Source organism: Panthera leo, chromosome D3, assembly GCF_018350215.1.
Source record: "Panthera leo isolate Ple1 chromosome D3, P.leo_Ple1_pat1.1, whole genome shotgun sequence".
NCBI lineage: Eukaryota > Metazoa > Chordata > Mammalia > Carnivora > Felidae > Panthera > Panthera leo.
In genome coordinates, this window is record NC_056690.1 from 23133946 (window position 1) to 23161359 (window position 27414).

A 27414-nucleotide genomic window follows, 5' to 3' on the forward strand; every position below is an offset into this window, starting at 1 on the left:
CAAAGGTTTCTGGGAAGGGCAGGCTGGTACTCAAGGAAGGACTACGAATCCCAGCAAGCAGTTCGAGACTCGAAGTCACAGGAGGAGGAGGAGCTCGGAGCCGTCGGGCCCTGCGGAGCCAGGTACCCTCTTTGGCAGTACGTCGAGGGGCGAGTCTTAAGCTTCTTTACCCCACGGGAGGACGTGGGCTCTTCTTTCTAAGTCCCTGCCCTCCGCAGTGGGCCGCACCACTTAACGGAATGGGGAGTGAATAAAAGGGCCAGAGGGCTTCGCTGCCCAGGTACCTGGCTCATCTCAGCCTGTCACCTTTGTTAGCCCGGTGTCTAGGCCTAGAGTTGGAGTCCTTGGCAAAAGTTGGGTCCTGACGCTTGGATTCCTTTACCCGGCCTCCGGGGAAGGGGCGGTTCTGCGTATACTTCCTGTTCCCCTCAAGCCCGGTAGAACCCTAGCCTGGAAAGGGGAGGTCTGGAGACCACTCATTACTTTTTGGGAATAGAAATAGCAGGGCTTTGGAGTGCCCTTCGACTGATGTTTTGTGAGCACTGCCCTAGGCCATGTGCCGGGGACTTAACGGGTGAATAAGTCCCTGCTCTCGTGGAGGGCTTGTGTGTGGACAGATGGGGAGGTGCGGTAACCACAAACAAGTAATACTTTAAAAAGCAAAAGACAGGTTGATTGAGGAGAGTCTGGTGGTACTATTTTAACCAGGGTGCCTAGGGTGACACTTAACCAGGGACCTGAATGAATAGAAGTCCCATCAAACAGGAAAAGGTTGGTGCGAAGGACTTGAGGCTGCGGCAGTCCTGGAGTACTTGAGGGAAAGCAGTAGGGCAGACTGTGAAGAGGTGGGCTTGGGTCAGCTCATATGTGTCCTTCTAACCCATAGTAAGGAGTCTTATTTCTCTTTCTAATTGCTCTAGGAAGCCACTGAAGGGTTTTAAGCTGGGATGTGACTTGATCCAATTTACATTTTAATGTCATCATTCTGGCTGCTCTTTGGAGAGCACATAGAAGAGGGGAAGTTACCGGGTTGGGTCAGTTGGAACAGGATGGTAATTTGGGATATGGATTAGAGTAATGATCAGATCTGGGATGTATTTTGGGAGGTAGGACAGACAGAACAAGCTTTCAGATGCATGTAGGGGCTGCAGGAAAGAGGAATGGAGAATGACATCTCTTAAATTTTGATCTCAACAACTTAAAATCCACAAGGATGACCTTAAATTCTCTTTGGCCATGTTTGGTTTGAGCTGCCCCTTAGTGGAGATGCCAGGAGGCCAAAGGGGATTTGGATCTGAGTTCAAAGGAGAGGCCTAAGCATCGGCATCAGCAGAGGTACTGAAAACCAGGGATTAGAGGCCTGGGTCTGCCTCTGACTTGGAAAAGTAACAGGAATGCCTCACTGGGTATTGGGAAGAAAAACATGAAAAGCTCCACAGCATGATGAATTAACCTTAATTAGGGTTATTTTCTATTTGAAAAGCATCCTGGTTGCTCCTTGGGGTGGAAAGTTGTGAAGCTTCTAGGAAAGAGTACTTATGTCTTGCTAACAACAAATCTGGCTGGTGGGAAGTTCAGGGGATGGAAGGATTATTTTAAGTGGAATGGGTAGGAAAGACAACAGGGAGTTAAGGTGTGGCTTGTTTTAATTTAATTTACTTTAATTTTATTTTATTGTCTTTTTAGTTAATTCTCATTTTGGAGCAACAGTTTTGAAATACTTAATTTTCTTTAAGCCATTTACTTCAACTTAGAAATTATTTTATACATAACTATAGAAAAATAAGAAAAATGACCTTCACTTTTCCTTTGATGTTTGAACTCGTTGAACTGAATTCCTTAAATTCCTTCAAACAGCCCTTTTAACAGCTTAATTACATTCCCTTACACATTTATTTCACTTGTAAATTTAATATGTTTGATTTCCTCTTTAAGTACTTCAGATATATAGCCTAACAAGTATAATTTCCCAAGAATTTCCAAAACATTACCAGAAAATCTAATAAATTAAGCTTACAAACATAATGAATTTCAAGTTCTTATAAACAGTCCAATACTTTTAACAGACTTAGATTCTTTTATGTCACTGGTTCTCAGTCTGGGAAGCTAAAAAAAAAAATTCAGGTGCCATGTCTGACAAGAAATTAACATATGGGGGGCGCCCTTAGTAGCTTTCACAGCACTCCAGCTGATTCTAATATACACCCAGTGTTTCCAACCATTGCTAACCTCTCAATTTGAAATCAGAAATCTAATATCAGTTACCTAACTATATATTTTAACTTCTTTATTTTTTTAAGTTTTATTTATTTATTTTTGAGGGAGAGAGACAGACACACACACACACACAAGTCAGGGAGGCACAGAGAGAGAGAGAGAGAGAGAGAGAGAGAGAGAGAGAGGAGTGAGAGAGAATCCCAAGCAGACTCCACACTGCCACTGACTGAGCTGGCCAGGTGCCCCAGTATATTTCTCAATTGTTGACTTCTGTATGTTAAGTTGGAATTGCAATGTTTTTCTGTCATATACTCAACATGTCTAGCTCTTTTCAATGTTATAGATATTTTTACTTTTTTTATTAAAAAAATTTTTTTTAGTGTTTATTTTATTTATTTTGAGAGAGAGAGAACAAGCGAGCAGGGGACAGGCAGAGAGAGAAGGAAAGAGAGGATCCCAAGCAGGCTCTGGACTGTCAGTGCAGAGCCTGATTCAGGGCTTGAACCCATGAGCTGTGAGATCATGACCCAAGCTGAAATCAAGAGTCCAAATGCTTAATGGTCTAAGCCACCGAGGCGCCCCAATGTTATAGATACTTTTAAATGCCAAGTATACACTGATTATTACTAAACCTAGGTCAGGAACAGTGAGTTTGATTTATTTTATTTATTTATTTTATTATTTATTTATTATTTTATATTTATTTATTTATAAATTTATTTATTTATTTATTTTATACAGTGAGTTTGGTTTATTTTACTACCTCTATTTTAAATTCTAAACTTACCTGGAGCATGACAGGATACTTAGCTAGTAAGAAAACAGCTTTATCTATCCTAATGAATTGTGTTTAGCATTCCAATCATGTTGGGTTTACCATTTTAGTGAGCTGAGGTTATTTTTATAATCAGACCGATTTCTGACTGGGACAAGAATCCAGGGATTGTGTCTCCTCAGAGTGACTGTCCCCAGCAGAGGCTGCCTTTGGAATGCAGGGAATAGAGAGGTCAATGAGCTGGAGAAGCTTGTTCCCCCAGGCTTTGTTTCTTTTTTTTCTTTAAGTTTTGTTTGTTTGTTTTGAGAGAGAGAAAGAGAGAGTGAGAGAGAGAGAGCACATATGCACATAAGGGGGGAAGGGGGTGGGGGAGGTGGGGGCAGAGAGAAATCCGAAGCAGGCTCCGCACTGTCAGCATGGATCCCAATGCGGGGCTCAATCTTAGGAACTTTGACATCATGACCTGAGCTGACATCAGGAGTCATCAAATGCTCAACCGACTGAGCCACCCAGGTGCTCCCCTTCCAGGCTTTGTTTCTTAGGGGGTACTAGACTCGCTGATTAAAATGCAGATTTCTGGGGGTGCCTGGGTGGCTCAGTCAGTTAAGCGTCCAACTTTGGCCCAGGCCATGATCTCACGGTTTGTGAGTTCAAGCCCCGCGTTGGGCTCCGTGCTGACAGCTCAGAGACTGGAGCCTGCTTCGGATTTTGTGTCTCCTCTCTCTCTGCCCCTCCCCAACTTGTGCTCTGTCTCTCTATGTCTCTCAAAAAATAAATAAATGTAAAAAAAAAATCTTTTTTAATTAAAAAAATAAAATGCAGATTTCTGGGCCCCTCTCCAGATCTGCTGAGTCTGAAATCCTGGAGATCTGACAGAGGAGACTTCATTTGTGTTAAGCTCCGCACCAGGAGCCATGGAAAATCTTGAGCAGGAGTCCTTTTAAGAGGGTTGATCTGATGCTGCCCAGGGTGGGGTGAACTGAAGAGGCTGGATCAGGTACTAGGAGGTGAGAACTGACTTGGGCAGCAGTGATGGTGGTGACAGGACCAGCCTGGGGGCAGAAGAAGAGGGAGGCAGAGACAGTTCTGAGTCTGCGTTTCTGGTTCAGAAGCCTCATTCATACTATTTTTACCTTTCCTATTTGGAAGCTCTGGCCTCCTGGGACCTGTAACTATCTGATGAGAAACTGTGTCTCCAGCCTACAGCTCCCTGGAGCCCAGATTCTGGTTTAACCAGCCTGTGCTGGGCCAGGTCTGCTTGGAATCAGAATGCCTTCAGCCAGGGACTGAGGGTAAGATCTACTGTAGATCTTTTTTTTTTTTTTTTTTTTTTTTTTTTAATGTTTATTTATTTATTTTTGAGAGAGAGAGAGAGAGAGAGAGAGAGAGAGAGAGAGAGGGAGGCCAGGAATCCCAAGCAGACCCCCTGCTCTTAGCACAGAGCCTGCCTGATGCAGGACTCCATCTCACGAACCGTGACATCATGCATGACCTTAGCCTAAATCAAGAGTTGGACACTCAAACGGAATTTTTTGAGAAAATTTAACAATACACACTAAATGTAGAAACTTAGAAAAATAGAAAAACACAAAGCAGGAAAAAAAAATTCTGCACATAATCCTTTTATCCAGATATAACCACAATAAATATTTTGTGTCTGCTCTAGTGTGTGTGTGTGTGTGTGTGTGTGTGTGTGTGTGTGTGTGTGTTGGGGTAAGAGGTAAAAAAAATGGTATCATATTGGACAAACTGTTGTTATAATGAGCGATTTTTTATTTAGCTATATGGAGTGAACATTTGTCCATGCGAGGGAATAGTCTCCTTTGACTTGGTTTTTTTTCCTCTGACTTGATTTTTAATGGCTGTGTGGTAGTGCATTGAACAGATGTGGCTCATACCCTACTCTTGATGGTTGCCAGCTATGGGATCCCTCTGTCCATTTTTTGTTTTGTTTTGTTTCGTTTTGTTTTGTTTTTAGGGTAAGATGAGGATAACAGGCTTTGTGCATCATGTCATTGAACCCCCAGTTTCCCTATCGGGGAAACTGAGCAGCATGCATGCGCGTAGTAAGCAATGAACTGTCAGCTGTTCTTACTGTTGGACATTTAGATTTCACTTTTAGGGCAAACTACACTGCAGTGGCCATTTTGGTACCTAGATCTTTGAGATCATCTCTGATCATTTGCTTGGAGGAATTACCTGTTGGATGTAGGTGCCCTCCTTGGTGCCCTCTGGCACACAGCTTCTTACCTACAGCTGTTACTAGGGGCACATCTGTTGGCCATCCCAGCATGTACTCAGTACACTGTCTTGTGAGAGCAGGGACTCTGTGTTGTGAGATGTGAACCTCAGTCTGGCAGAGAAGAAATGTTTGGTTAGTGAATAAATGGCAGAAAAGGGAACCAGAGAACTCGAGGGTTATGCCTGTGTCAGGAGATTGGCTCCTTTGACTCCACTCAGGATATTTTGGGACATGGGGCACTTTATGCCTGTGGTCTTCACATATTTTAAAGTAATTTAGTTTTTTCATTTGTTTATTTCACTGTATTAGTTAGCTATTGCTGCATAACAGATTACCCCAAAACTTAGCAACCTAACACAATAAATATCTCATACAGTTAGTTTCTCAGGGTCAAGAATTTGGGGGGCGCCTGGGTGGCTCAGTCAGTTAAGCATCTGACTCTTGATTTCAGCTCAGGTCATGGTCTCGCAGTTCGTGGGTTTGAGCCCCACATCGAGCTCTGCACTAACAGCACAACTTATTGGGATTCTCTCTCTCTTCTCTCTTTCTCTGCCCCTCCCCCTGCACTTGCTGTCTCTCCTTCAGAATGAATAAATGAATAAACTTTTAAAAAAGTTATTAAATAAAAGAATTTGGGAGTGCAGGTGCAGCTGGCTGACTCATTCGGAGGAGCAAGTGACTCTTGATCTCAGGGTTGTGAGTTCAAGCCCACACTGGGGGTATATAGCTTACTTAAAAAAAAAAAAAAGGAATCATATTTTAAAAAGAAAGAATTTGGGACTGGTTTAGCTGGGTAGTTCTGGCTCAGAGCTCCCACTAAGTGGCAGTCAAGCTATCTGCACTCATCTGAAGGCTTGACTGGACTGGAGGATCCACTTCTAAGCTTACTCACATGGCTGTCAGCAGAAGGTCTTAGTTCCTTACCACATGGGCCTCCGCGGGGGGGGTTGTTCACAATATGGCAGCTGGCTTCCCCCAGAGTAAGTGATCAGAGAAAGAGGCACCAGGATGGAAGGCATACTGTCTTACACCTGATTTTGGAAGTAAATACCATCTTGTCTATTCTCTTAGTGACACAGACCAATCCTGATAAGATTGGGAGTGAACAACACAAAGTGAACAACAACCGAGGCTGGCTGCCACATCTACAAATGTGTATTGAGCACCATTGACATGCCAGGCACTATGCTAAGCGCCTAGTAACCATGATTTAATCCTCATAGTAATCTTATAGAATCATATTATTACTCCTGTCAACCGGATGAGGCCCAGAGTGAGTAGTTTGCTGAAAGTTTCACAACCTAGAAGTGGCAGGGATGAGATTCAGATCTAGGTTGAATGATTAGAGTAAGGATTGGCACGGATAGTCTGTGTGACTTTGGGCAAGCTCTTGTCCTCTCTGTTCTTCAGTCCATCATCTACCTTAGACCAGCATTTCTCTGAGCATGGTCTGTGGACTACACATCAGAGCTGCCTTAGATCCTGGTCCTGGCCCAGACCTGCCAAGTTAGAAGTTGTTGTGGGTGGGGCCACCACTGCCGTATAGTGCCGGAGGTATGATGATTTATGCACCTTACCCCAGGGGGTGGAACACATAAATGAGGTCAGGATAAGAGAGGTGTATGGTTGCTACTAAGCACTGAGGGGTCTGAGAGAGACCCCTAACATAATGGGGCTCCTATCAGGGAAGACATCTGGATCTTCCTGGCACTTCTGTTGGAGTTGGGTTCTGAGTGGGTAGTCTGTGGGCCACCCCCACAGGCAGCTCTGATGCCATCGGCTCCAGACGGCAGGCATATGTGGCACTGGGACATTGCTGTGCTCCTAGTGGGCGTGCGATAAAGCTGTCCTCTGGCTGCTGTTGATTGTTTACCTGGGGTCTGGCGGTGCCATAATTAGAAGAAATGACAGGTGAGCTTGAGGGCAGCATGTGGTGAGCACAAGTCCTAGATAATTATTACAGTGCGCATCCCAGCCCTTGGCTACAGCCGAGCTGTTGGCTTATTTTAGCCTTGTGCCAAAGACAGCTCTGTACCTGAGACGCACACAACGAAAGAAACCAAGAATATCAATGAAGCACAAATGTCTGCCCCATGACAGCCTCACAGCAGAGCAGTGGGCTGGGAAGAGAAAGGGTTCGGGGCTCCACCAGACCCCAGGGGGATTGCTGGCTCTGTCTCTCCATGCCTTGGCTGTGGGGTGTCAGCACATGGCTTCACGGCGTCATGGTGAGGTCTCCCCAAGAGGGTGTGTGGGGGTCCTCAGCGCCACTGGCCCTCCCGTAGCACTCAGGTTGATGAGAAATTGTTATCGGTGTCTCTCCCAGTCTTGGCTCACAGAAAATTGGGAGTATTTCTGAATGTGTGTCCTCATCTGTGAAATGGACACCTTGATGTCATCTGTTGAGCATGAAATAAGAGAATGAAAGCCAAGTGCCTAGCATGCAGGAATGTGATGCTGTCTTCCCTCACCCCATCCCACCCCCATTCTCTTTTCTTCGCTCTGCCCACAGTGTCTCCACTAGTAGGTAATCTTTTCCTTGAGCCCAGAAGACTGAAGTCAGGCACCACAGGATGGCCAGGTGTGCTTTAAGTCAGCAGAGCAGGGCTCTCTGTTGGAGACAGAAGTCCTGCGGGGAGGGCAGTGGTGGCAGCGAGAGATCTGTTTTGGGGACCTAATGTGTCCTTTTTCTGTATCCCTCCTCGTCCTGGTCCCTAGATCCAAACTTGAAGAGAAGAGGGTCTGGGAACTGTAGGTGAACAGAGGGTGATAGGCCTCGGATTCTGCAGGCTGCTCCTTGGCTCATTCTGCAAGCAATTGTGTGTGCGAGGCCCTGATCCGGGTGCTGGGGTGCAGCAGGACAGACCGAACTCTCTGCCCTCAGGGAGCCTGTATTCTAGTGGGGAGGCAGGCACACGTGACAGTAAGTCAGCATGTGAGGGGAGACGAGCTGCGGAAAACAGCAAGTTGTAAGGGGGGCGGAAGTACCTGCGGCTGCCACTTTGGCTGCAGTTTTCGATCTGGTGGTCAAGGTAGGCTCACCAGGAGAGCAAGGGAGTGAGCCACCTGGGTGGTCATAGTACCAGCAGTCACAGCCTCCATTCTTTGAGCACTAACTATATGGTAGGCATCCTTATATACTCCTGCCTTGGTCAATCCAGTGTAGCAGTGGGGTCCCTATTTTATAGCTGACGATATATGCAGGAAGATGAAGTAACTTTCTAGAGGTCACCTAGCTGATCAGTGGCAGAGCTGGGATTCAAACCCACACCTGTGGGCTGTCCCACTAGCCTTGCCTGCTGCCCCTTGGCCATGAGGAGCCATCTTGTCACCTGGTGAAGCCCCCGGGAGCCAGCAGATGCTGTTGCAAACATGGACCTGGTCCCTGAGAGTGGGCCGGTGGCACAGCCTGTGGGGTAGAGCTGGACGGTTTTGTACTGCAGGCAGGGCCCTGCTCTCATGCTGCCGAGTGCGCCAGCCTCAGAGGATGAGGATGAATCACGGCAGAGAGGGCCAGCTTAGTCAGCACCCCATGCTGGTGTCTGGGCGCCATCAGAGGTGTCCAGCTGTCTCCACCCCCCTTTCCTGACCTCCCACTCGGGGCTGCCAAGTGTGGTGGTGCAGGCTGTGCCTTGTGCAAGGACACCTGGCTGAGCGGTGAGTCGGAGTGAAATACGCTCTGTTTGCCAAGTTGCCAAACACGCTCTGGCAGGGCACTGTATCTGTTTAGAGGATTCTGTACCTGCACCTTTTCGAGGTGTTCCAAGGCACTAAAGAGGGACGCAGTTGGGTCAGGAGCTCCAGAAGTTCACACCTGGCTGATGCCTGGGCGAGGTCATCTTGCTGAAGCCCAGCTCCTGCCCAGGAACAGGGCCTCTGCCTCCATGGGGACAGGCTTGTTAGGTAGGTGGGAAGCACTGGCTCCCCTGGAGCTGGTGGTCTGCCTCTAGGTGTCTAGATGTCTCCAGACATCCAGGTTTAAATCCAGGTGCTACTGCTTTCTAATTCTGTGAATTCTGTCACCTAGCAGAGCTGGGACTAGAGTGCAGGATCCACTGACCCGTGCTGGACAGCCAAGCACTTCCTCTGTGCCAGATGCATGGTGGGCAGGGGAAGGAAGGCATGGGTGGACAGCACTGCCTCTGTGGCTCTCCTCCATGATTTGTGAATGTGGGAGAGAAGGGGAAATGTGAACACACACACACATACCCACAGAAACAGTCCACTCCTGAGGGGCTCATCATTAGACTTCAGGGAGGCTTTCCTAGCAGGTGCAAGTACGGGCACTGTGAGACCTGTTCTGCCTTTCCCGGAAGTGTGACCTGGGGCACCCCACAGCACCTCTCTGAGCCTCAATTGTCTCTTTCACAAATGCGATTATAATACATACCATTTAGACTTTGAAGGGACCATATGGTCCCAGGGATACAGTGAATGATTAATAAAGGAGAGCTGTCAGTAGTATGATTTTATGGGGAGGAGACTTTCCTAAGTGATTAGGAGCGTGGGCTCTAGATCCATCCCACCTGGATTCTAAACCCAGCTTGGGGTTACTGGGTGGCTCAGCTGATTAAGCGTCCGACTCTTGGTTTTAGCTCAGGTCATGATCTCATGGTTTCGTGAGTTCGAGCCCCGTGTCAGGCTCCGCTGACAATGTAGAGCCTGTTTGGGATTCTCTCTCTGCCCCTCCCTCACTTGTGTGCCTGTCTGTCAAAATAAATAAATAAACTTTAAAAAATAAATAAACCCAGCTTGGCTGCTTTCCAGTATTGTGACCTTGGCTAGGTCACTTCACTTCTTGGAGCCTCAGTGCCATCATCTGAAAAAGTGTAATGGGTCCTACCTCACAGTTTGTCCTGTGCACTCAATGAGATGATGCATTATAAAGCTTTCAGCCTAGTGCCAGCCCGTGGTAGGTGCTCAATAAATCAGATAGTAGGTAACTTTTATTGAGCACTTGCTCAATGCTGGACATTATTAGTGTCATTTGTATTTCTATTACTCTTTTATTAACAATTCATTTGCATTAGCAAACGTCTGTGTCCTGCTCCCAGCAATCAGCTAAACTGTCAGACCCCTGCCTCACATTCCTGCAGTGAAAGTAGAGGCCTAGAGAGGTCCAAGGTCACACGACTGGCTTCTCAGTGCCCTGCGTGATTTTGTCCAGCTAAGTCTGCCGCAGAGCCACCGTTCCATCTCAGTTTCCCGGAGGGACACCCTCCCCACCCCATTACTCTCCAGAGCCAACAGCTCCTCAGAGCTTCAAGCTTCGTGAATGGCTTGGTTAAGCACTCGGCCGTTAAACGTTCATCTCTTACAATTTCAATCCAATTCCTATAAGTTTATTGGCAAGACGGGGTGTATTAGAGCTGCCAAATTTAATATATCAAGTCCGTGTGTCTGGGATGCGGTTTCTCAGCTGTAATAGGAGAAGAGAGGTTTTATACGTTTTCATTTTGAATGACTGTCTGTTCCTGATCCCATTACAGCCCTTGACTTAATGGCTGCTGTCCCTCTCAGCCGCAGGAACAGCCTTCTCCATCGACCCACCTGGCTGCCTGGACAGTCCAGGGTCTTGTTTGTCTCTGTCTCTCTCCCTCTTCTCTTCTTCCCAAGATACATGCCCCCAATCCATCTGCCCTGTGGTCAGGTCCCAGCTGTATCTTTAATTTGCCAAGTCCTGGGAGTTGGCTGTGGGCTGCTTGGGGAAGTCACTCTCCTTCTTCCTCTGGCACTCAGGAACCTGCTCTGGGAAATGAGAAATCTGACTATAGGGCCTGAAGGGCAAGGGGCTGGTCTGGGCTCAGCCTTTGTGATCCCACTTGACAGCCCAGAGTGGACCCATTCATCCTCTGGTCTTTCGGCAGCAAACTGGGGGACCCAAGGGCTGGCCCTGACACTCCATAGATTTGCCTCCTGCCTATGGCTGTGGGTCTCCCAGGTCAGGTGTGGCAGCTGTGGTCACTATGGCTGAGGGGTCTTCAGTCTTAAGGTTGAAACATTCTCATGATTGACCTGCCCTCTGAGAGTTTAGCTAATCTCTTGGGAAGCTGTTTGCATTTCTGCCTGAGCTCTCTGGCTTCTGTAAGCTTTGAGCTGGCTGTGGAAGTGAGGATACCCAGCAGTGGGATTTTAGGGCACTTGGCTTCACCTTCTGCTCACCAGCTGTGTGACCTTAGACAGATCACTTCCTTTCTCTGAACCTCAGTTGTCCCATAAGGAATATGGGAATTAATCCACTTATTCCTCAACTATTGGTTGCCTACTGTGTACTGTGCACCACTTTGGGTACTGGGGCTCAGCAGTGAACAAAACAAAGATATCCCTGCCCGCCTGGATTTATATTTCTGTTGGGAGAAAAAGATAATAAACATACCAAGTAACTTATTACTTCAAAGGTGATAAAAATGAAGCAGGGAATGGGGAAAGCTAAGTAGAGTATTCTGCAATTTTAAATAAAGCTGTCACAGGAGATTACTGAGAAGACAGTATTAGAGTGAAGGTTGAAGAAATCAAGTGAGCAAGGAAGGAATCTGAGGAAGAGCATCCAGGCAGAGGGACCAGCAGGTGCAAATGCGAGAGGTGGCGGAGTGCCTGGAGTGTGGGAGGGGAGGAGCAGAGATGAGGCTGATGTGGCCAGATTGGAGGAGAGGGAAGAGAGGAAGTCAGAGTGGAGTAGGGGCAGGGGCAGTGGCCAGAGAGTATAAGGTGTGGTTCTCCCACGCAGCTGCATATGAGAACTCCCTGGGGAGTTTTACAAACGTGCCTGATGCCTGGGTCTCCCCCTCTCCCCACACTGAGGTTCCACTGTCCCTGGCCATCAGATTTCTTAAAAGATCCCTCTGAAATGAGGCCTTCTCAACCCGTAATCAGTAATCATTACAGTAATGATTGGCCTGTGTGGTTCCTCATGGACTGTCCTGGGGTTGAAAATGAGGGTTTGTGTATATAGAGCCTTCCTCACACTGGCCCTCAGGGAGTGCTGGTTTGGTGTGGTGCACTTTGGGCTTTAGTATGTGGCATTTCCTCCACACTCCTGACTGAGTGCTTTGTGGCTTCCCAGGCAGTATCTGGCAGAGGTGGCCATGGGGAAGCATTACTTCTGTGACTACTGCAACCGCTCCTTCCAGGACAACCTCCACAACCGCAAGAAGCACCTGAATGGGCTACAGCACCTCAAGGCCAAGAAGGTCTGGTATGACATGTTTCGAGGTGAGTGGCAACTGACCGGGCAGCTGGGCCAATGGAGGCCAGCTCTCAGATCTTTCCTGTTGTCAGACAAGGAAGTACCATGTGCCAGTGACAGTCTCCACAGCCTAGGTTGGCTCTTTGAATGGCAAAAGAGAGGAGGTTGGGCCCTTAGGGGCAGATGGGCCCTCCAAGGGGCAGTCTGGAATGTGAGCTCCTTCCCCCAGTAATCTTGACTGAGGGCTCCAGTCTGCCAGCCTCTGGGGATACTGTGGCCAGGAAGGAGGCTGTTTCAAGGAGGTGATGTTTGAGCCAACGGCTGGAAAGATAGGGAAAAGCAGCCACAAAGCCACACCATTTTGGGCAGAGGGCATGCAGAAGCAGGTGGCCAAGAGCAAAGCACCAGGTGCTCTTGGTGCAGAGGAGAGGGGATATGGCTAAACACAGGGGGAGAGGAGGGTGGTAGGGACTGAGGCTGGTGACAGGGCAGGGACCAGATTGTGCCAGCCTGTGGAGGCCACAGTAGGAAGGGTGGTTTGTCCCTAGGGCAAAGGTGGAGGGCAGCCTTTGAAGGGCACTGGGCAGTGGCCAACATGACCAGACCTACAGTTGACAATGATGACTGTCTCCTGCGTGGGGTGCAGTAAATAGCTGTTGAATGACTGGCTGGCTGGATGAATAATCGGCTGCCAGAGCCAGGGCTTTTCCGGGAAAGGCTTCTTAGAGCAGGTGCTACCAAAGCAAATGAGCTCAGGCCATAAGCACCTAGCACAGGGCCTGGCACCTTCGAGGTGCTCACTTCAGGGAAGCTGCTGCTGCTGCTGCTCTACTGTCATCAGAACAGACAGGGAGCTTGGCAGTGGGGTGGAGGTGGGCCAGGAGCTTCTAGAATGAGCTGGGGCAGGGCTGATGCTTCATTATTTGGGGAGCAGGATTCCCAGAGCAGAAGGAAGGAGATGAGTCTCAGCAGTTGAGAAGGGAGAAGTGGAGACAAGGTTTCCTGGTCTGAGACTCAGAATTTACAAGAAGGGAGTGAGCATTTATGGAGTGCCTGCTGCATGCCAGGTGCCATTTGTGGTTTGTCATTTGCTTTATCAGTAATCCTCTAAGGCAGATCTCCACCCTTCAAGTTAGGATCACCTGGAGACCTTGAATAAAAAAACGCTGGTCACCTGACCCCATCCTCAGAGGCAGGTTTGAGGTGGGTCCTTGGCACATTATTTTCAGATCTCTCAGACTCTCATTTCAGATGAGGAAGCTGAGGCTCAGAGGCTTGGGTGAGAGAGGGTGGCCAGGCTGCTCAGCAGGCCAGGCATGGCTGAGGTCGCAAGGGGCTGGGAGTGGGGGCGGAGGGGAAATCAGCGCCAGAGGTGTCTCCTGGGTGCCTGGGAGGCCTCTGACTCTGGTGTTAGGCAAAGGCTCCCTGTGCTCCAAATCCAGTGGGGACTGCTATCTGGCATGGAGCCAGGCTTCAAGATTACCTTGATGTTTCCTCTTAGCCCCAGATTCTTAGCTGGGAACAGGTGGGACTTCGGGTCTAGGGCTGATTGGCAGAGGCTATTGTATTACATAAAGGAAAGATGAAAGAGTGGGTATCATAAGCCCCTTCGCAGGAGTCCTGTATTCCTAGTGTCCTCTCTCATCCCCAGGCACATTCAGTCCCTTGAACAGCTCTGCAAGGGAGGCTGCGGGGGGGAGTCGTCCCCACTTAAAGGTGTTGACTTCAAGATCCAGAGTGGTGGATTACTCACCCGGGGGTCCACAAGTTGGCCCATGAGCTCTTTCCACTTGAAGGGGCTTCCCCGGGGCTCCCACTTACCTGAGCAAACTGCACAGCACAGACTTCGGGGAGGCACATGACACCCCAGCCTGGGCTAGGACTCAACATCCACTTAGCTCCCAGCTCCATGGCCTTAGACAAGTCCCCTAATCCCCCAGAGGGGCTAACCATCCTTTTGCCATGCCAGGACAAATATGAGTCCTGGAGCTAAGCTGACTGGCTGTCAGTCCCAAGGTGTCACTCCCAGTGTGGCCCTAAAGCTGCCATGTGTAAAACGGCCCTAACAACAGTACCCACCTCCCAGGGATGTGACAGGGACTCAGTATATTTCATACATGACTGTGTGGCCTGGAAGGGTTCACTCAGTAGGAACAATGTTTATGGGACCACAAAAGGATTGGCCTCAGGCCCTTTATCTCCTGGACTCATCTATTCAGACAGTGCTCAGTGAACACTTAGCATGTTCTCTCCGAGGCAGGCTCTGAAGACTTCCAGGTTAATAAGATAGGACCCCTCTCCTAAGCAGCCTCACTCCCAGTTACAGCAGTGTGTTCTGGGCAGAACCCCTGTCTTGTGCAGGCCTCCATGCCCTGCCCGCCTCTCCCTCCAAGCTCCAGCCACCCTGGCCATTGCAGGTACTGTCCTGTCTGTGGGCATGTCTTTCCTGCTGTTGTCCTGCCCTCAGCCTAGCCCTTCCATCCCAGAACTCAACTCAGGCAGAGCGTCCTCAGGGATGCCCTCCCCACCCCCCAGGCAAGGTGAGGTCATTTGGCTGAATGCTGGCTGCTCCCGTTTATGTCCCCCACGGCTTAGTGTGACTGTTGAACTGGAAGGGAGGAGCAGGTCTGACTTACTGTCCACTAAATCCCCATCCTGGCATGGCGCCTGGCACACAGGACCAGCTCGGTAAATGTTTGTTAGATGAATATCTTAGTGAACGAGCAAACAAACACCAGGCACCAAGGTAGCTGTTAATTTTGGGAGATGAAGCAAGAAGGACCAAGGGGGTCAGATCACAAGGAGCCTTGAACGCTGGGTGGAGGAGTATGCCTTCTTTATGCGGACCCTGGGCTGGGGTTCTCAGCCCTGGGTGCCCTTCAGAGTCACCAAGGAGCTTTTAACAATTTTCATGCTCTCCCCCTCAGATGAGTTAAAGCAGAACCTGACAAGGATGGGCCTCAGGATTATTTATTTTAAGAAGAACTTTATTTTTATTTTTTCAATGTTTTATTTATTTTTGAGAGAGTACAAGCAGGGGAGAGACCGAGAGAGGGGGACAGAGGATCCTAAGCAGGTTCTGTGCTGACAGCAGCACCCCCAACGTGGGGCTTGAATTCAAGAACTGCGAGATCATGACTTGAGTAGAAGTTAGACACTCCACTGACTGGGCCATGCAGGTGCCCCAGAGAAGAAACTTTTTTTTTAATGTTTATTTTTGAGAAAGAGAAAGAAAGAGAGAGAGAGAGAGAGAACACGAGCAGGGGAGGGGCAGAGAGAAAGGGGGAAGAGAATCTGAAGCAGACTCCATGCTGATAGCAGTGAGCCTGATGTGGGGCTCGAACTCACGAACCATGAGATCATGACCTGAAGCAAAGTTGGACACTCAACCAACTGAACCACCCAGGCGCCTCGGAAGAAACTTTTTAAAGATGTTTATTTATTTATTTTGAGAGAGAGGAAAAGAGACCGTGTACTCAGGGGAGAGGCAGAGAGAGAGGGAAAGAGAGAATACCAGGCTCTGACAGTGCAGAGCCCTGTTGGGCTCGATCTCACAGACTGTAAGATCATGACCTACGCTGAAGTCAGGAGTTGGACTCTTTACCAACTGAGCCACCCATGTGCCCTGGGATCCATGTATTTTTAATGTTTATTTATTTTTGAGAGAGAGAGAGACAGACAGACAGACTGCGAGTAGGGGAGGGGCAGAGAGAGGGGGAGACGCAGAACCCGAAGCAGGCTTCAGGCTCTGAGCTGTCAGCACAGAGCCCAATGCCGGGCTTAAACCCACGAATGGCGAGATCATGACCTGAGCTGAAGTTGGACACTTAACCGACTGAGCCACCCAGGCACCCCAAGATCCACGTATTTTAAAAGCTGCCTGATGATTCTCCCATGTGGCTGGGGTCAAGAACCACCAGCCAGAGGCTGGGCAGCCTGGAACTTTTCTCCCACAGTGAGTCTCCCAGCCACGGCGCCTTGGCTAAGATGCAGGCTCAGACCCCCCACTCAGGCTCAGCTGTCCTACCTCTGGGACATGGGGGCAGGACCAGGCAATGTTCACATCAGCTGGGTGAGCTGAGTCTGACAGGCCCAGTGCTGACAGATAGACACCCTCTATCCTGCTGGCCCCACCCAGACCATTCTGCCAGGCCACCCCTGGAGTGAGTCCTTTGATAACCAACTCCTGACCCCAGAGGCCCACCCCTACCAGCTGCCTTGCCCTCAGGAAGAGGAAGGGAGAAGCTCCTATCAGAGTTGGCCCTTACCCAGCCACCAGGAGATCACATGGGAAAGGGCAGGGGCCTTAGAGTCACATGCCAGGGTTAAACCGGGCACTGCCACTTCCTGACTGTGTGCCCTTTCCCCTGTTTGAACTTCAGTTTTTCCCTCTGCAAAATGGGGATGGTAGCAGTATGCAGTGAGTTTGTGAGGCGGACATGAAAGAAGAACTGCCACCGTTTGTTGAGCGTCCATGACAGAGGTTCTGAGCCCTGGCTGCATGTTAGTGTCACCTGGGGAGTGTGATGCCGAAGCCACTTCCAGCCCCACATTCCTGGCAATTCTAATGTGCCATGAGGGTTGGGAATCATCGGCCACCTCTGCCAAGTGCTCTGCGTCCATTACTTTATTCAATTTTCACAGCAGCCCTACAGGGGAGAATTTTCCTCCCATTTTGCATATGAGGAAACAGAGACTTGGGGAGATTAAGCAGCTTGCCTCTGGACTCTGAAACCCATTGGTCTTTCCTTTACTCCAGCAGCCTCTAGAAAAGGGACCAACAGGGAAAGTGCCCAGCCCAGGCCTCCAGGGCAACATCAGGGCCTCTGAGTCAGGGCATCTTCCTGTCTTACTCACAGATTTTGACCGATTGGTTCCTTACCTACAAAGAAGCACATGAAACTTAAACCATAAATATATGATAAAAAAGGGGGAAAAGTTGGAGGAAACCAGGGTTAAGGTTCATATCCAGAAAGATTGCTGTGAAGTCCCTTTGAGGCCGGCACCTGGTCTGGCTCTGAGAGCCCGCAGGTCTCAGGTATAACAAGGGAGCAGAGAGTGACCTGCTGCAGCGTGGCTGTGGAGGGATGCCTGAGCCCCGGGGCTTACTGGTGGGCTACCTGGACACCAGGAGTTTTTTTAGTTTTAATACTATTATTGTAGATTCACAGGAAGTTACAAAGACAGTATGGGCAGTGTAGGGTACCAGGATTTTAATAAACTAAACTAAACTGCCCAGGTGATTCCATTGTTTGGTCAAAGCCAGAACCTCAGACCTAAAACTTGGTTCTTGCCTTTGGCTGGGTCTGGGAGGGGTTGAGGTCACCTGAAGCTCAGATGCTTCTGCCCAGCATCCCCACCTGTGGTCATCCCCAACTGTGGTTGTCTCTTTCTACACTTCTCTGTGGATGGGAACTGTTTCCTTTTCTGATCTCGGTGCCTCTGTGCAACTGAAGTCTGAACCCGACTCCTCTCTCCTCGCAGATGCAGCTGCCATCTTACTAGATGAACAGAACAAGCGGCCGTGTAGGAAGTTTCTGCTGACAGGTAAAGTGTTCTACTCAGTTCAGGTCCCTCCAGGGACCAGCATTTCCTGTCTGGCCTGCTTGGACCTCTGTGGAGCCTCTCCCCTTCCCCAGCCACTATCCTAAACCCATTTTGTGGTCTCAGTGCATCAGCCAGCTGGTCAGTTGAGACCTTCCCAGGGGTTGTGCCTTAGGACTTCCAGGGCCTAGTCTTCAGCACTTCAGACATAGAATGTGATTTTATCGGCCCACTCGGAAAAAGCAAGTGCTGGGAGATTGCGAGTAAATCTAGGAGACACTGATGGGTGTGATTGATTGGCTGATTAAGTTAGTCTGGGAGTCCAACCTCCTGCGCCCTCCCTCCCAGCAGGCAGGCCTGGAGACAGATGGTAACAGGTCTGAGGAGAAGGTTCAGAATTAGAACCAAGGGTGCTAAGTGTTGATTTGACTGCTAATAAAGATACATATAGTTCAAAGAGATCAAACAAACAAACAAAAAAAGCCCTCAGTAAACAAAGGAACCAAGTGCAAATGAAAATAAAGGTAGGAAAAATAAGACAGAGCCCAGAGAATGATTAGTTTCCTCCATGCTTGCTTTGAGTTTCTGTATATTTTCTGAGGATTTGGCCCTGAGCTTCCTAGCAGCCAAGGCAAGGAGGGGAACCATGGTGATTAACATGGTATGTAGCACTGGGGAGAGGTACTGCTGTCAGCCTAAGGAAGCCAGGTGTATGGCCACACTCCCCTCAGGAGACAGTGCGACCCCTAGGATGGTCACTAGGCCTGCAGATCAAGGCCTTCCCCCACAGACTTCACCTTGACGTGAAAATGCCACTGGTAGGTTATGCTGGCTTAAGAGACCTCCAGTCTCCTGTTATTTTGAGACATATTTTGGTCTGCCGGTTAAGATTTGGAAAGCCACACTGGGCTTTGGTACCTCCTTGGCAAAGCTACCATTAAAGCCTTTCTGGCGAGCAGTCCAGCCGCTCCTGCAAGCCAGATGGGCAGGTGGGCACCAAGCAGAGGGCACAGCGTGTACAGTGGCCTGGATTGGGGAAAGAAAGCATGACTCTTTCAGAGGCCCAGCCATGGTTTGTTGAGGCTGGGGAACAGAGGCTCGGGGCCAGGGCAGTGGTGACAGTAGAAAGCCTGCAGAGGCTTGTGCAGCCCAATCACAGAAGGCTTCAGGATTTGATTCCCAACGGGCTTGTTCTGGCTGCTTGTGTGGGCGGGGCCAAAGAGATTCCAAGTTTTTCTCTGGAGGTGGAGTTGCTACTCTATAGACTCTAAAGCCTCACACCTAAAACTCTGATGGCCCCTCAGCCCTTGGAGGGAGCTCTTCCAAGCCATGAGTAACTCTGTCTTCCCTGTCTTCTGTTGCAGGCCAGTGTGACTTTGGCTCCAACTGCAGATTTTCCCACATGTCAGAGAGAGATCTGCAAGAGCTGAGTATCCAGGTGGAGGGTGTGTTTTGGCGGGGTCCCTGGGTTTGGGGTGGGGGGCAGTCTGCTGGGGGGATGCCAGATCTGAGGCCCAGGAAGCTGCCCGGTGTCTCCCCACCTCCTCCTCTTTTGTGGACACCTTGTGGGATAAGCTGAGAGCTGCCTAGGTGATGGGGTGGAGGTCAGAAACTGCCTCCAAACCGCCCCAGGCATGAGTGGAAAAAGAACAGGGGAACTCCCATTTGTGTTCCTGCTGGGTCTAAAGTGACGTATGGGGCTTCCTGTCCTGGAGCCCTGACGGGGGTGCCTCAGCCTCATCTGGACCCTGCTGGGTGCTCATTTGTGTGTATCATCCCCCCTTCCTTCCATCAGGCAGCACCTGTCTCCAGCCCTTACTCTGCACCAGGCAGATCCCCTACCTCATCCTGGGGACAAAGGGATAAAGACGACACCTTCCCCACCCTCAGAATTCTCAGGCCCGATGGCTCCAGGGAAGAACAAGTGTAGCTTCCCGTGGAAATTGCCGCGTCTGTCTTTGGGAAATTCACTTGTCACTTCTCCAGTTAGAGAACAAGGACATTTCCACTGAGATGGTCTATTTCGATCTTCTGATGAAGCCCCCACTGAACAGATAGAGAAACTGAAGCTAGCGTAGGGCAGAAGGCCCTCACGTGAGCCCCCAGCAGGTTAGAGGCCAACTCTAGTCTCCTTGGGTGCTGCTGCTCACTCTTCCCTCTGTCCAGGAAGCTTCAGGGCAGCCAGTGAGTGTCCGAGGCAGCCTGGCCTTTGCCCTCGTCCCCAGTGGGACTCCACTCCCCTCTGACCAGTCATACTCTGTGGGCCCTGCCCTGGGGAGCTGATGGTACCGTGGCCACAGCCCTGGCACAAACACAGGGTTTCCAAGAGCTTTCCCAGGGCAGAAGTGAGGCCCCATCGGCCTCGCCAGCGAGTCCTGGCAGTGGTGGTATCTCCAGCTCTTCACTGGCCTAGGCTCTCGGGGAACAGTTGGCCCGTGGCAAGGAGAGCATAGGCCAGTGGGCCTGGAGCTGGAGACGATGCCTGGTAGAGACCCGGATGGGAGAAGCCCCAGGGGGCTGGGAACAGACGAGTGCCCTGTGACCTTGGCACATGGCTAACTCTCTTGGAGGCAGTGTCCTGACCTTTTAAATGTGTCTAGGTGTAGAGGCGAAGTGAGATGAAGCATGTGCGGTGCTAGTCCAGGCCTTGGGCCCCCTCGTTGGTCCATGAGTAGGATTGTTTTCCTCCAGCGCCAAGCCTCATCCCAAGTCCTCCCAGAGACCCTGACCCTTCTCACACCCAGCTTGTTTGAACCACTGGCTCAATTTTAATTCAGTGAGCAAAGGTTCTTACAGGACATTTTATGAAAAGAAAAACCAGGAAAACTGAGGCGCCTTCCCCTGCCCAGGGTCAGAGAGACCCGCAAGGGGCAGAGCCAAGATTCAAACCCAGCTTTGCCCTGTTCTGCAGCCCATGTTGCCTCCCTGATCCCGGGTTTGGGCCCCTTCTGAGGACAGGCTCTGTACCTACTTTATCCTGTGTCCAGCTGCAAAAAGCTTGGGAGGCAGCCCGTGTTTTATCTCCACTTGATGAGGAAGCAGAGTGAGGCCCAGAGGAGCAAGCCTAGGAAGGTGGCAGCATGGTGGGGACAGCGCAGCCTGTGCTGCACTCCTCAGGAGGTTCTGACTGCTTTGTGGGAGGGTGGGGTTCAGGAGTGGGTGGAGTGCCCCTCACTTGCCTCTCTCTCCCTATCCCCACAGAAGAGAGGCGGGCCAGGGAGTGGCCACTAGATGTCGTTGAGCTCCCTGAGGGCCATCTGGAAGACTGGTTGGAAAAGAGAGCAAAGCGGTTGAGCTCAGCCCCAAGCAGCAGGTACAAGACCTGTGGGTCCCCTCCTCCTATCCCCTCTGGGAGAGTACCCTAGCCAGCCTGCCCTGACCAGCAGCTGAGCAGTCTCCATGAACTGTCCCAGTCCAGGGACCAGACATGGACGCCCCCAAAGAACTCCCCAAGGGAGGGGCCACACTGGGGCTTTTGGGGACTTGTTTAAAGGTTCTTGTCCCTCGACCTCATCCTCCTGCCTTAGTGGCTCCTCCCTTAATTGGTGTCTATGCTGGCTGGTGGGGAGGCAGGTGGCTAAGCCGACTTGACTCAACATCACCAAGTCCATTGCCAGAGGGAGGGGCCTGATTGTGGTTACTGAGGCCCCAGTATGCCAGTCACTGCACTCTCTTCTCCAGGACCCCGGACCCTGCAGATAGGGAAGTGTGGCTCACAGGAGGGTGTGACTTGCCTAAAGGCACACAGCTGAGAGGCAGAGCTGGGAATGCATAGAGATGTGACTGGCTCACTGCCATTGCCTCACTGCCTCCTTGAGGAGGAGGCTGGGGTGGGTCGGCCCAGCTGCTGCCTGGGTCTGGCACTCAATATGTTCAGAAGTGGGTGGAGCACCCTGAGTCCGGGGCCCTCAGGTGTATGCTGTATGCTGTCCCAGGGCTCCTGGGCTCTCCTACCAGGTGTTGAAGGAGACAGAGGGGAGGAAGGGGGCTAACAGATGTGCTTGTGAGTTGCCTGTGACTTTGTAGTTTCCTGCACTGGGCTGCCTCATTTTGCCTATCTTGCAATGGGGCTTCAGACCCAATTGTCTCTGTGGTGTGGTCTCCTGCGACAGTGTCCTGGCCTGGGCTGAGGGAGCCTGGCTGGACAGTAGGGAGTGAGGCCTTCTCTCCAGGCTCCTCCAGGAGGTGGGGGCTAAGCTTCTTGTCTTCTCTGTGCCCCGATGAAAAGAACTTTTTGTTAAACTATTTTAAAATTAACTTATAGTTGTTTTTTAACTTTGTTTTAAATCTGTGTTGGTTTTGTCCCCCACCTTAAAACAACATAGTACAGACGTGACTAATTTGTTGGATGGAGTGTGATGTCCCTCCCTTCTGGTCCTGTCTGAGGTGGTTGTGATTTTGGTCAGGGGAGCACCCTGTTTGGGACTGGTCCGGGAATCCATGTCCTGAGCCCCAGGCTCCACCAGCCGATGTGTCAGAGTGCTGGGGCTGGTTGGAGGCACCCAGAGAGCTCCAAGGCCTTCTCTGCTCTTCTACTGCTTGGACCTGGCCACCCGTGGGTCTCAGCAATCTGCTCTGACTTGGTGGTCCTCTGTTGGGAGTGAGCACCAGAGGCCTGGGCACCTCCTGACATTTCCAAGGGCCCAAGGAGACCCAGTGCCTGGGCTGGCTTGAGCACAGGCATAGGATAGAGGTGGGTGCCCAGAAGTCCCTCCCTGGGGACAGATGTGTCCCAGTGCTATCCAGTGCAGGAGCCTGTGACCATGAGACTCAGAGGACTGGGGGCTGAGACGGAGAAACTGAGGCTGAATAACGGGCCTAGAGTCTCAGGTAGAGGTGGTGACCACATAATTGGGTGTGTTGGTGTTGTGGTGCACCTGGCCTTTGGCCCTGGGCATTTAGGGGGATTGGTGCCCCTAGTTTATGGCTGAGGAATCTCAACCTCTCCAGGAGCTTGTGACTGTCCTGGTCACATACCTGCTATCTCTCTCAACTGACACTTGAGAGAGAACTTAGGCCTCTCTTGGTCTAGTACCTGGGCTACCTCTGTCACCATGTTTATGGCTGGCCGAGGGGCCCTGTCAGCTGGAGGTTTGGAGTGGTAGTGGCAGTAGCCAGCTGCTGGGATGGCAGTAGTGATTTCTGGAACAGAGCCTCCAACTAGGGACCACCCAAGACTCTATGGAGTCTCAACCTTGTCCCTTGTGCCCCTCACCCTCTGGCCACGCAACCTGGCCCCATCCAGAGGACCTGCTTTTCCCAGCCACCACTTGTTCTCTGTGCCTGTGTGCCTTTCCACCTGCCTCCTGAGGGTTCAGAGCCAAAATGAATTGTTCTGGGCAGAGCAGGCCTGTCCGGCCTTGAGAAAAAGGTTGTTGGAAGGGAAGTGACCATTTATTATTACTTCTGCTATCACTGCTTCGGTCTTTGTAAGCCCTCTTCTGTAGTGTCTCATGAAAAATAATGCCCTTATCCCACAGCCCCTGGCTTTGGGGTCTGTTCCTCCACTCACAGCCCTCACCCTACAGGGTCAGGGGGGATGGATTCAAGCCCCTGGGCTGCCTTGTTCTGTTCTCTGAGTCTCTTACCCTGGAGGCAGCCCTGCAGAAAGTTCCCTCTGTGCCTTTCATCCAACCCAGCTTTCTTGACGGCCACAGCAGCCCATCCTGCCTTCCCACCTCTCCTCTGCTCATCCGCTCCATCCTCCACACAACAGCCCCAGCCAGTTTCTAAAACACTCCCTGACCTGGCCCCGACCCCGACCCCTGCACCTCAGAGATTCTGGACTCTGCAGCCCGGCTCAACAGACCCCGGGGAACTTCCCTGCCACCTCCCCAGCCCTTGGGGTCACCTTCTCACCTCTCCCATCTGGCCTCTGTCAGTCTCACTGGATGCTCGGCGGCTTCTTGGATGTGGTGGGATTTTCGTGCACCTTATAAATGCTATTTCATATGCCCGGAACTGCCTCCCCACTTCTGCCTGGCAAAGTCAGACTCATTCTTCAAGCTTTAGCTAAGACATCCCCCCTGACACGGCCCTGAGCTCACATTGTTGTCATTTGGGCTTGGCGCAGGCTCAGGACATGTTGACTGCATGTGAGCATTTGGGGGAGCAGGGTCCCTGGCCCCAAGGACTATTCCCTAGATGTGTTGTGGGCCCCTTGTGGAGACCAGTCTGATGGCTCCGCTTCTCTGGGTGTCTGTTTTCTTCCCTGAGGCACAGGGTGAAGATGGCTGCCTGGTCCACGTACGTGGGGCCACCCAGACTCGAGGGCCCCAACCCCACAGGCTGAGCAAAGCCTTTGAGGTAAACCAGGCCAACCCTCCTTGTAAGGGGGGTGGAGGCTCTGTGAGGCCCCAGCCTGGCACACTGTGCCATCCCCCTCAGCAGACTGACCCTGAGGGATCTGCCAAGAGCAGACAGCGGCAGCAGGGAGAGGCAGGCCTCAGACACACAGACTAATCCCCTGGCAAGGCCAGTGCTTGTCCCTGTTTTCCATTGTTGGCTCTTCAGATCGTGATTTTATCCCTCTTAATCTCCCTTTTTGCACCCCTCTCTGGGCTGACGCTACTGTTCAGCCCAGGTGCCTCCCTAAGACTCTTTTCTTCTGATCAGAACCATGGCTGGGGAAAAGCAAAAGACAGTTGCTCCTGTCCTTGTGCTGGGGGCAAACAGGCCACTAGAGAGGCCACGAGCAGTCTTGTGCACCTCAGTGTCGCTGTGTTGCAGGGCTGAAGGGGTGTGCCCCAAGGGCTCAGTGGCCCAAGGAATGTGTCTGTGTCTGAGCACACAAAAGGGGTACTCTTATCCTGGTGGGAGGCCTCAGCTGCCCAGGAATCTGCTCCATCTTCTAGAGAAGGGTCTGAGGTTCATGGGAAGGGGCTCTCCAGGATCACACCCTCCCCGCGGAGAATTGCAGTCACCTTAACCCTGTGGGAAGTCTGGGGTTGGCTGGCAGCTGGGCTCTCCCTTCTGACAACTGCGGAGCCTCCCCCACTCCCACCCTTCTCTGCGGCTGGTGGAGTTTATGAAGTCTCCCCAATGTCATAAATCATGCCGGGAGCTGCTTTCTGCGCTCTCCAGCAGGCAGCTAAGCAGGGGATTTCCCTGGCCTGAAGTCTTCAAGTCAGCTCTGTAAGGCGGGTCAGGCCCCGAGAGGGGCAGGCTGGGTGGCTGCAGTGAGGCAAACTCCCGGGGCTCCTGACCCCAGCCCCCACTCTGCCTTGGAGGCCTGAGCCCTCTCCAAACCTTTCAGAGGGCCCAGGACTTTCCCTTTCTGCAGAGGGCCGGCCACTGGCTCCGAGCCTGCTGGAGATGCCAGGGCATCACCTCCACTGAAAGCTGGGTCTGCAGATTGGGGGGCAGTGTCTGGAGCCCACGAATATGTTGCCCATTCGCCCCTAATCCCCTGATCCCAGACTCTGTCACTTGGGCGTGTGACTCTGTGTACTTCAGTTACCTCATCCATAAAATGGGGTTCACATGAGGATGCTTGAAGTTTCTCTAGATGTTGGTGTCTGGCCCAGAGTAGTGCCTAGTCAGTAAGAGCACCCAGCATTGCTCTTTGTCATCAGCAGACATTCACTGAGTGGCCTTCTGGGGCCAGGCCTGGCTCTGGGCACAGGGGGCGGGGGGAGGCAGATGGAGCCCAGCCCTACCCCTTGGTCTCTTCCATCTGAGAGCTCCAGTCCCACAGGGGAGACTTGAGCTCCCAGGTGAGTTCAAAGTGCTCCATAGCCCGAGAGGGGCAGTGCAGCCCTGGAGTAGCAGACGGAGTGGGAATTAAGTCCAGAAGCACTGGAATGTGGGACAGTTGGTGGAGGGAAGCTGCCTCCCTTGGGACAGAGTGGCCCCCAGCTGAGCACCCAGGGTGGATGCTTCAGATAGGCCCTGGGTTCCCAGGTGGCCTCCAGGGTGGTGGGCCTTCAGGGGAAAGAGAGTGAGTAGCATGAGAAATGAGGCTTTTAAAAAAAAATTTTAGACAAGTATTTTTTTTCTGATTTCAAAGGCTTGCGTGCTTGTAAAACTTTTCTTGAAAAGTATAAAGAAGTAAAAAAATCACCCATAACTACACCACGCAGATAGAACCACTGTTAACATTTTGCTGTGTCTTCCAGGGTTTTTTTTTTATGCATTTATATATGTTATATATCTTTAAACAAAAATAGTATCATGCTATATACATTATTTTATAAGCTGCTTTTTCTCTCTACTCACACAGTACATCATGATACCTTTCCTTATCAGTGCATATAAGTCTGCCTTAAAGTTTATGCAGGCTGCATAGCATTCTCTGCTGTGGACGTGCATGTGTATTTAATCAATCCCCCACAGGTGGACACAGGTTATTTCCATTTCTTGTAGCTCAGTCTCTGCCCACAGCTCTGCTATTTCCTTGGGCTCCTTCCTAGAGGTGAGGTTGCTGGCTCAGAGGGTCTGCATGTTTTTGAGGCTCTGCCTTCCAGAAAGGTCATGCAAGCAGCTGACCTTTTCCATAGCTGGGGTCTTAAGGAGGGGGAGCTGAGGGAAGGCGCCCCAGCCTGGGCCTGGGCTGTGCCCCATTCTAATTCTCTGCCTTTCTCCTTCTGTCTAGGGCCGAGCCCATGAGAAACACCATCTTCCAGTACCCCATAGGCTGGCCACCAGTCCAGGAGCTGCCTCCATCCCTGCGGGCACCCCCACCCGGGGGGTGGCCCCTGCAGCCCAGCGTCCAGTGGGGCTGAGCCCCTCATCCTCATCTGACCCCCATCTGGTCAGCGTTTGTGTCAGTCACGAGAAAGATAAGGGCTCATACTGGGGACACCGAGGCCCGCTCCCGCTGCACGCTGTGGAGCCTCTGAAACCATTGGCTTGGCCTGGCTTGACTGAGGCCCCAGAGTCTCCCTACCAGGTACAGCCCTGGTCCTAGCTCTGCTCCAGGCAGCTCCACCCTCCCTCCCTCCCTCCCTCCCTCATGGGACATCTTGAGAAGATGGGTGAGAAAACTTCCTTCCGGATGTTTATAAAGAAAGTCTGTCACCATGGTGGTGTGGCTTCCTCCTTGCCCGGCGCCCTCAGCTCTGTGCCCTGGCCCCTGGTTGGAGGACGGGCAGGACTGGAGTAGGTGACGTCCTCTGCAGGGCGATGAGTGCTTGCTGCCCGTCTCCCTGGAGGGCCGGCAGAGGCTCAGCACAGCTGCGCAGATGGTGCGCCAGTGTGGCTGTGATAAGTGGCTCCGGGTGTGGGAGAGGAGCTCGAGGACCCAGTCTGCTGTCCCTGTCCCCATGTCTGCCCATGCTGAGCTGGTGCCCGAACGTGGGGCGTGGTGGGAGCTGTGTCTCTGGCCTAGATGGTGTAGAGAAGTTGGGGGCCCCAGGTGGACAGGCCCCGGACTTGGAGTGGCCTGGCTGAGCTTCCTGGCACCGACAGTGCTGGGCTACACCAGCCCCTTAGCCCAGCATGACACAGGGC

General features: G+C 51.3%; 1 protein-coding gene across 4 annotated transcripts; it reads left to right on the forward strand.

Moving 5' to 3' along the window:
- The first annotated feature begins 22 nt into the window (after window positions 1–22).
- On the forward strand, window positions 23–26985 carry ZMAT5 (zinc finger matrin-type 5). 4 transcript variants are annotated; one of them, XM_042910716.1, is made up of 6 exons: window positions 23–122; window positions 12298–12446; window positions 17905–17967; window positions 19329–19409; window positions 21166–21277; window positions 26558–26985. In XM_042910716.1, exons 2-6 carry the CDS (start codon window positions 12320–12322, stop codon window positions 26685–26687), a joined length of 513 nt encoding a protein of 170 aa, XP_042766650.1. In that variant the 5' UTR covers window positions 23–122; window positions 12298–12319; the 3' UTR covers window positions 26688–26985. The 4 variants fall into 4 exon arrangements, with proteins under 4 accessions (XP_042766650.1, XP_042766653.1, XP_042766651.1 ...); XM_042910719.1 differs by having other exon boundaries at window positions 90–137; XM_042910717.1 differs by lacking the exon at window positions 23–122 and adding an exon at window positions 181–280.
- Window positions 26986–27414: the final 429 nt, after the last annotated feature.

Bases quoted from the DNA above. Each gene is read 5' to 3' on its own strand.
- ZMAT5 (XM_042910716.1), top strand. From the start codon at position 12,320: ATGGGGAAGCATTACTTCTGTGACTACTGCAACCGCTCCTTCCAGGAC. The intron at 17,968-19,328 runs GTAAAGTGTTCT...CTTCTGTTGCAG, and splicing joins TAGGAAGTTTCTGCTGACAG to GCCAGTGTGACTTTGGCTCC. The intron at 21,278-26,557 runs GTACAAGACCTG...CCTTCTGTCTAG, and splicing joins AGCTCAGCCCCAAGCAGCAG to GGCCGAGCCCATGAGAAACA.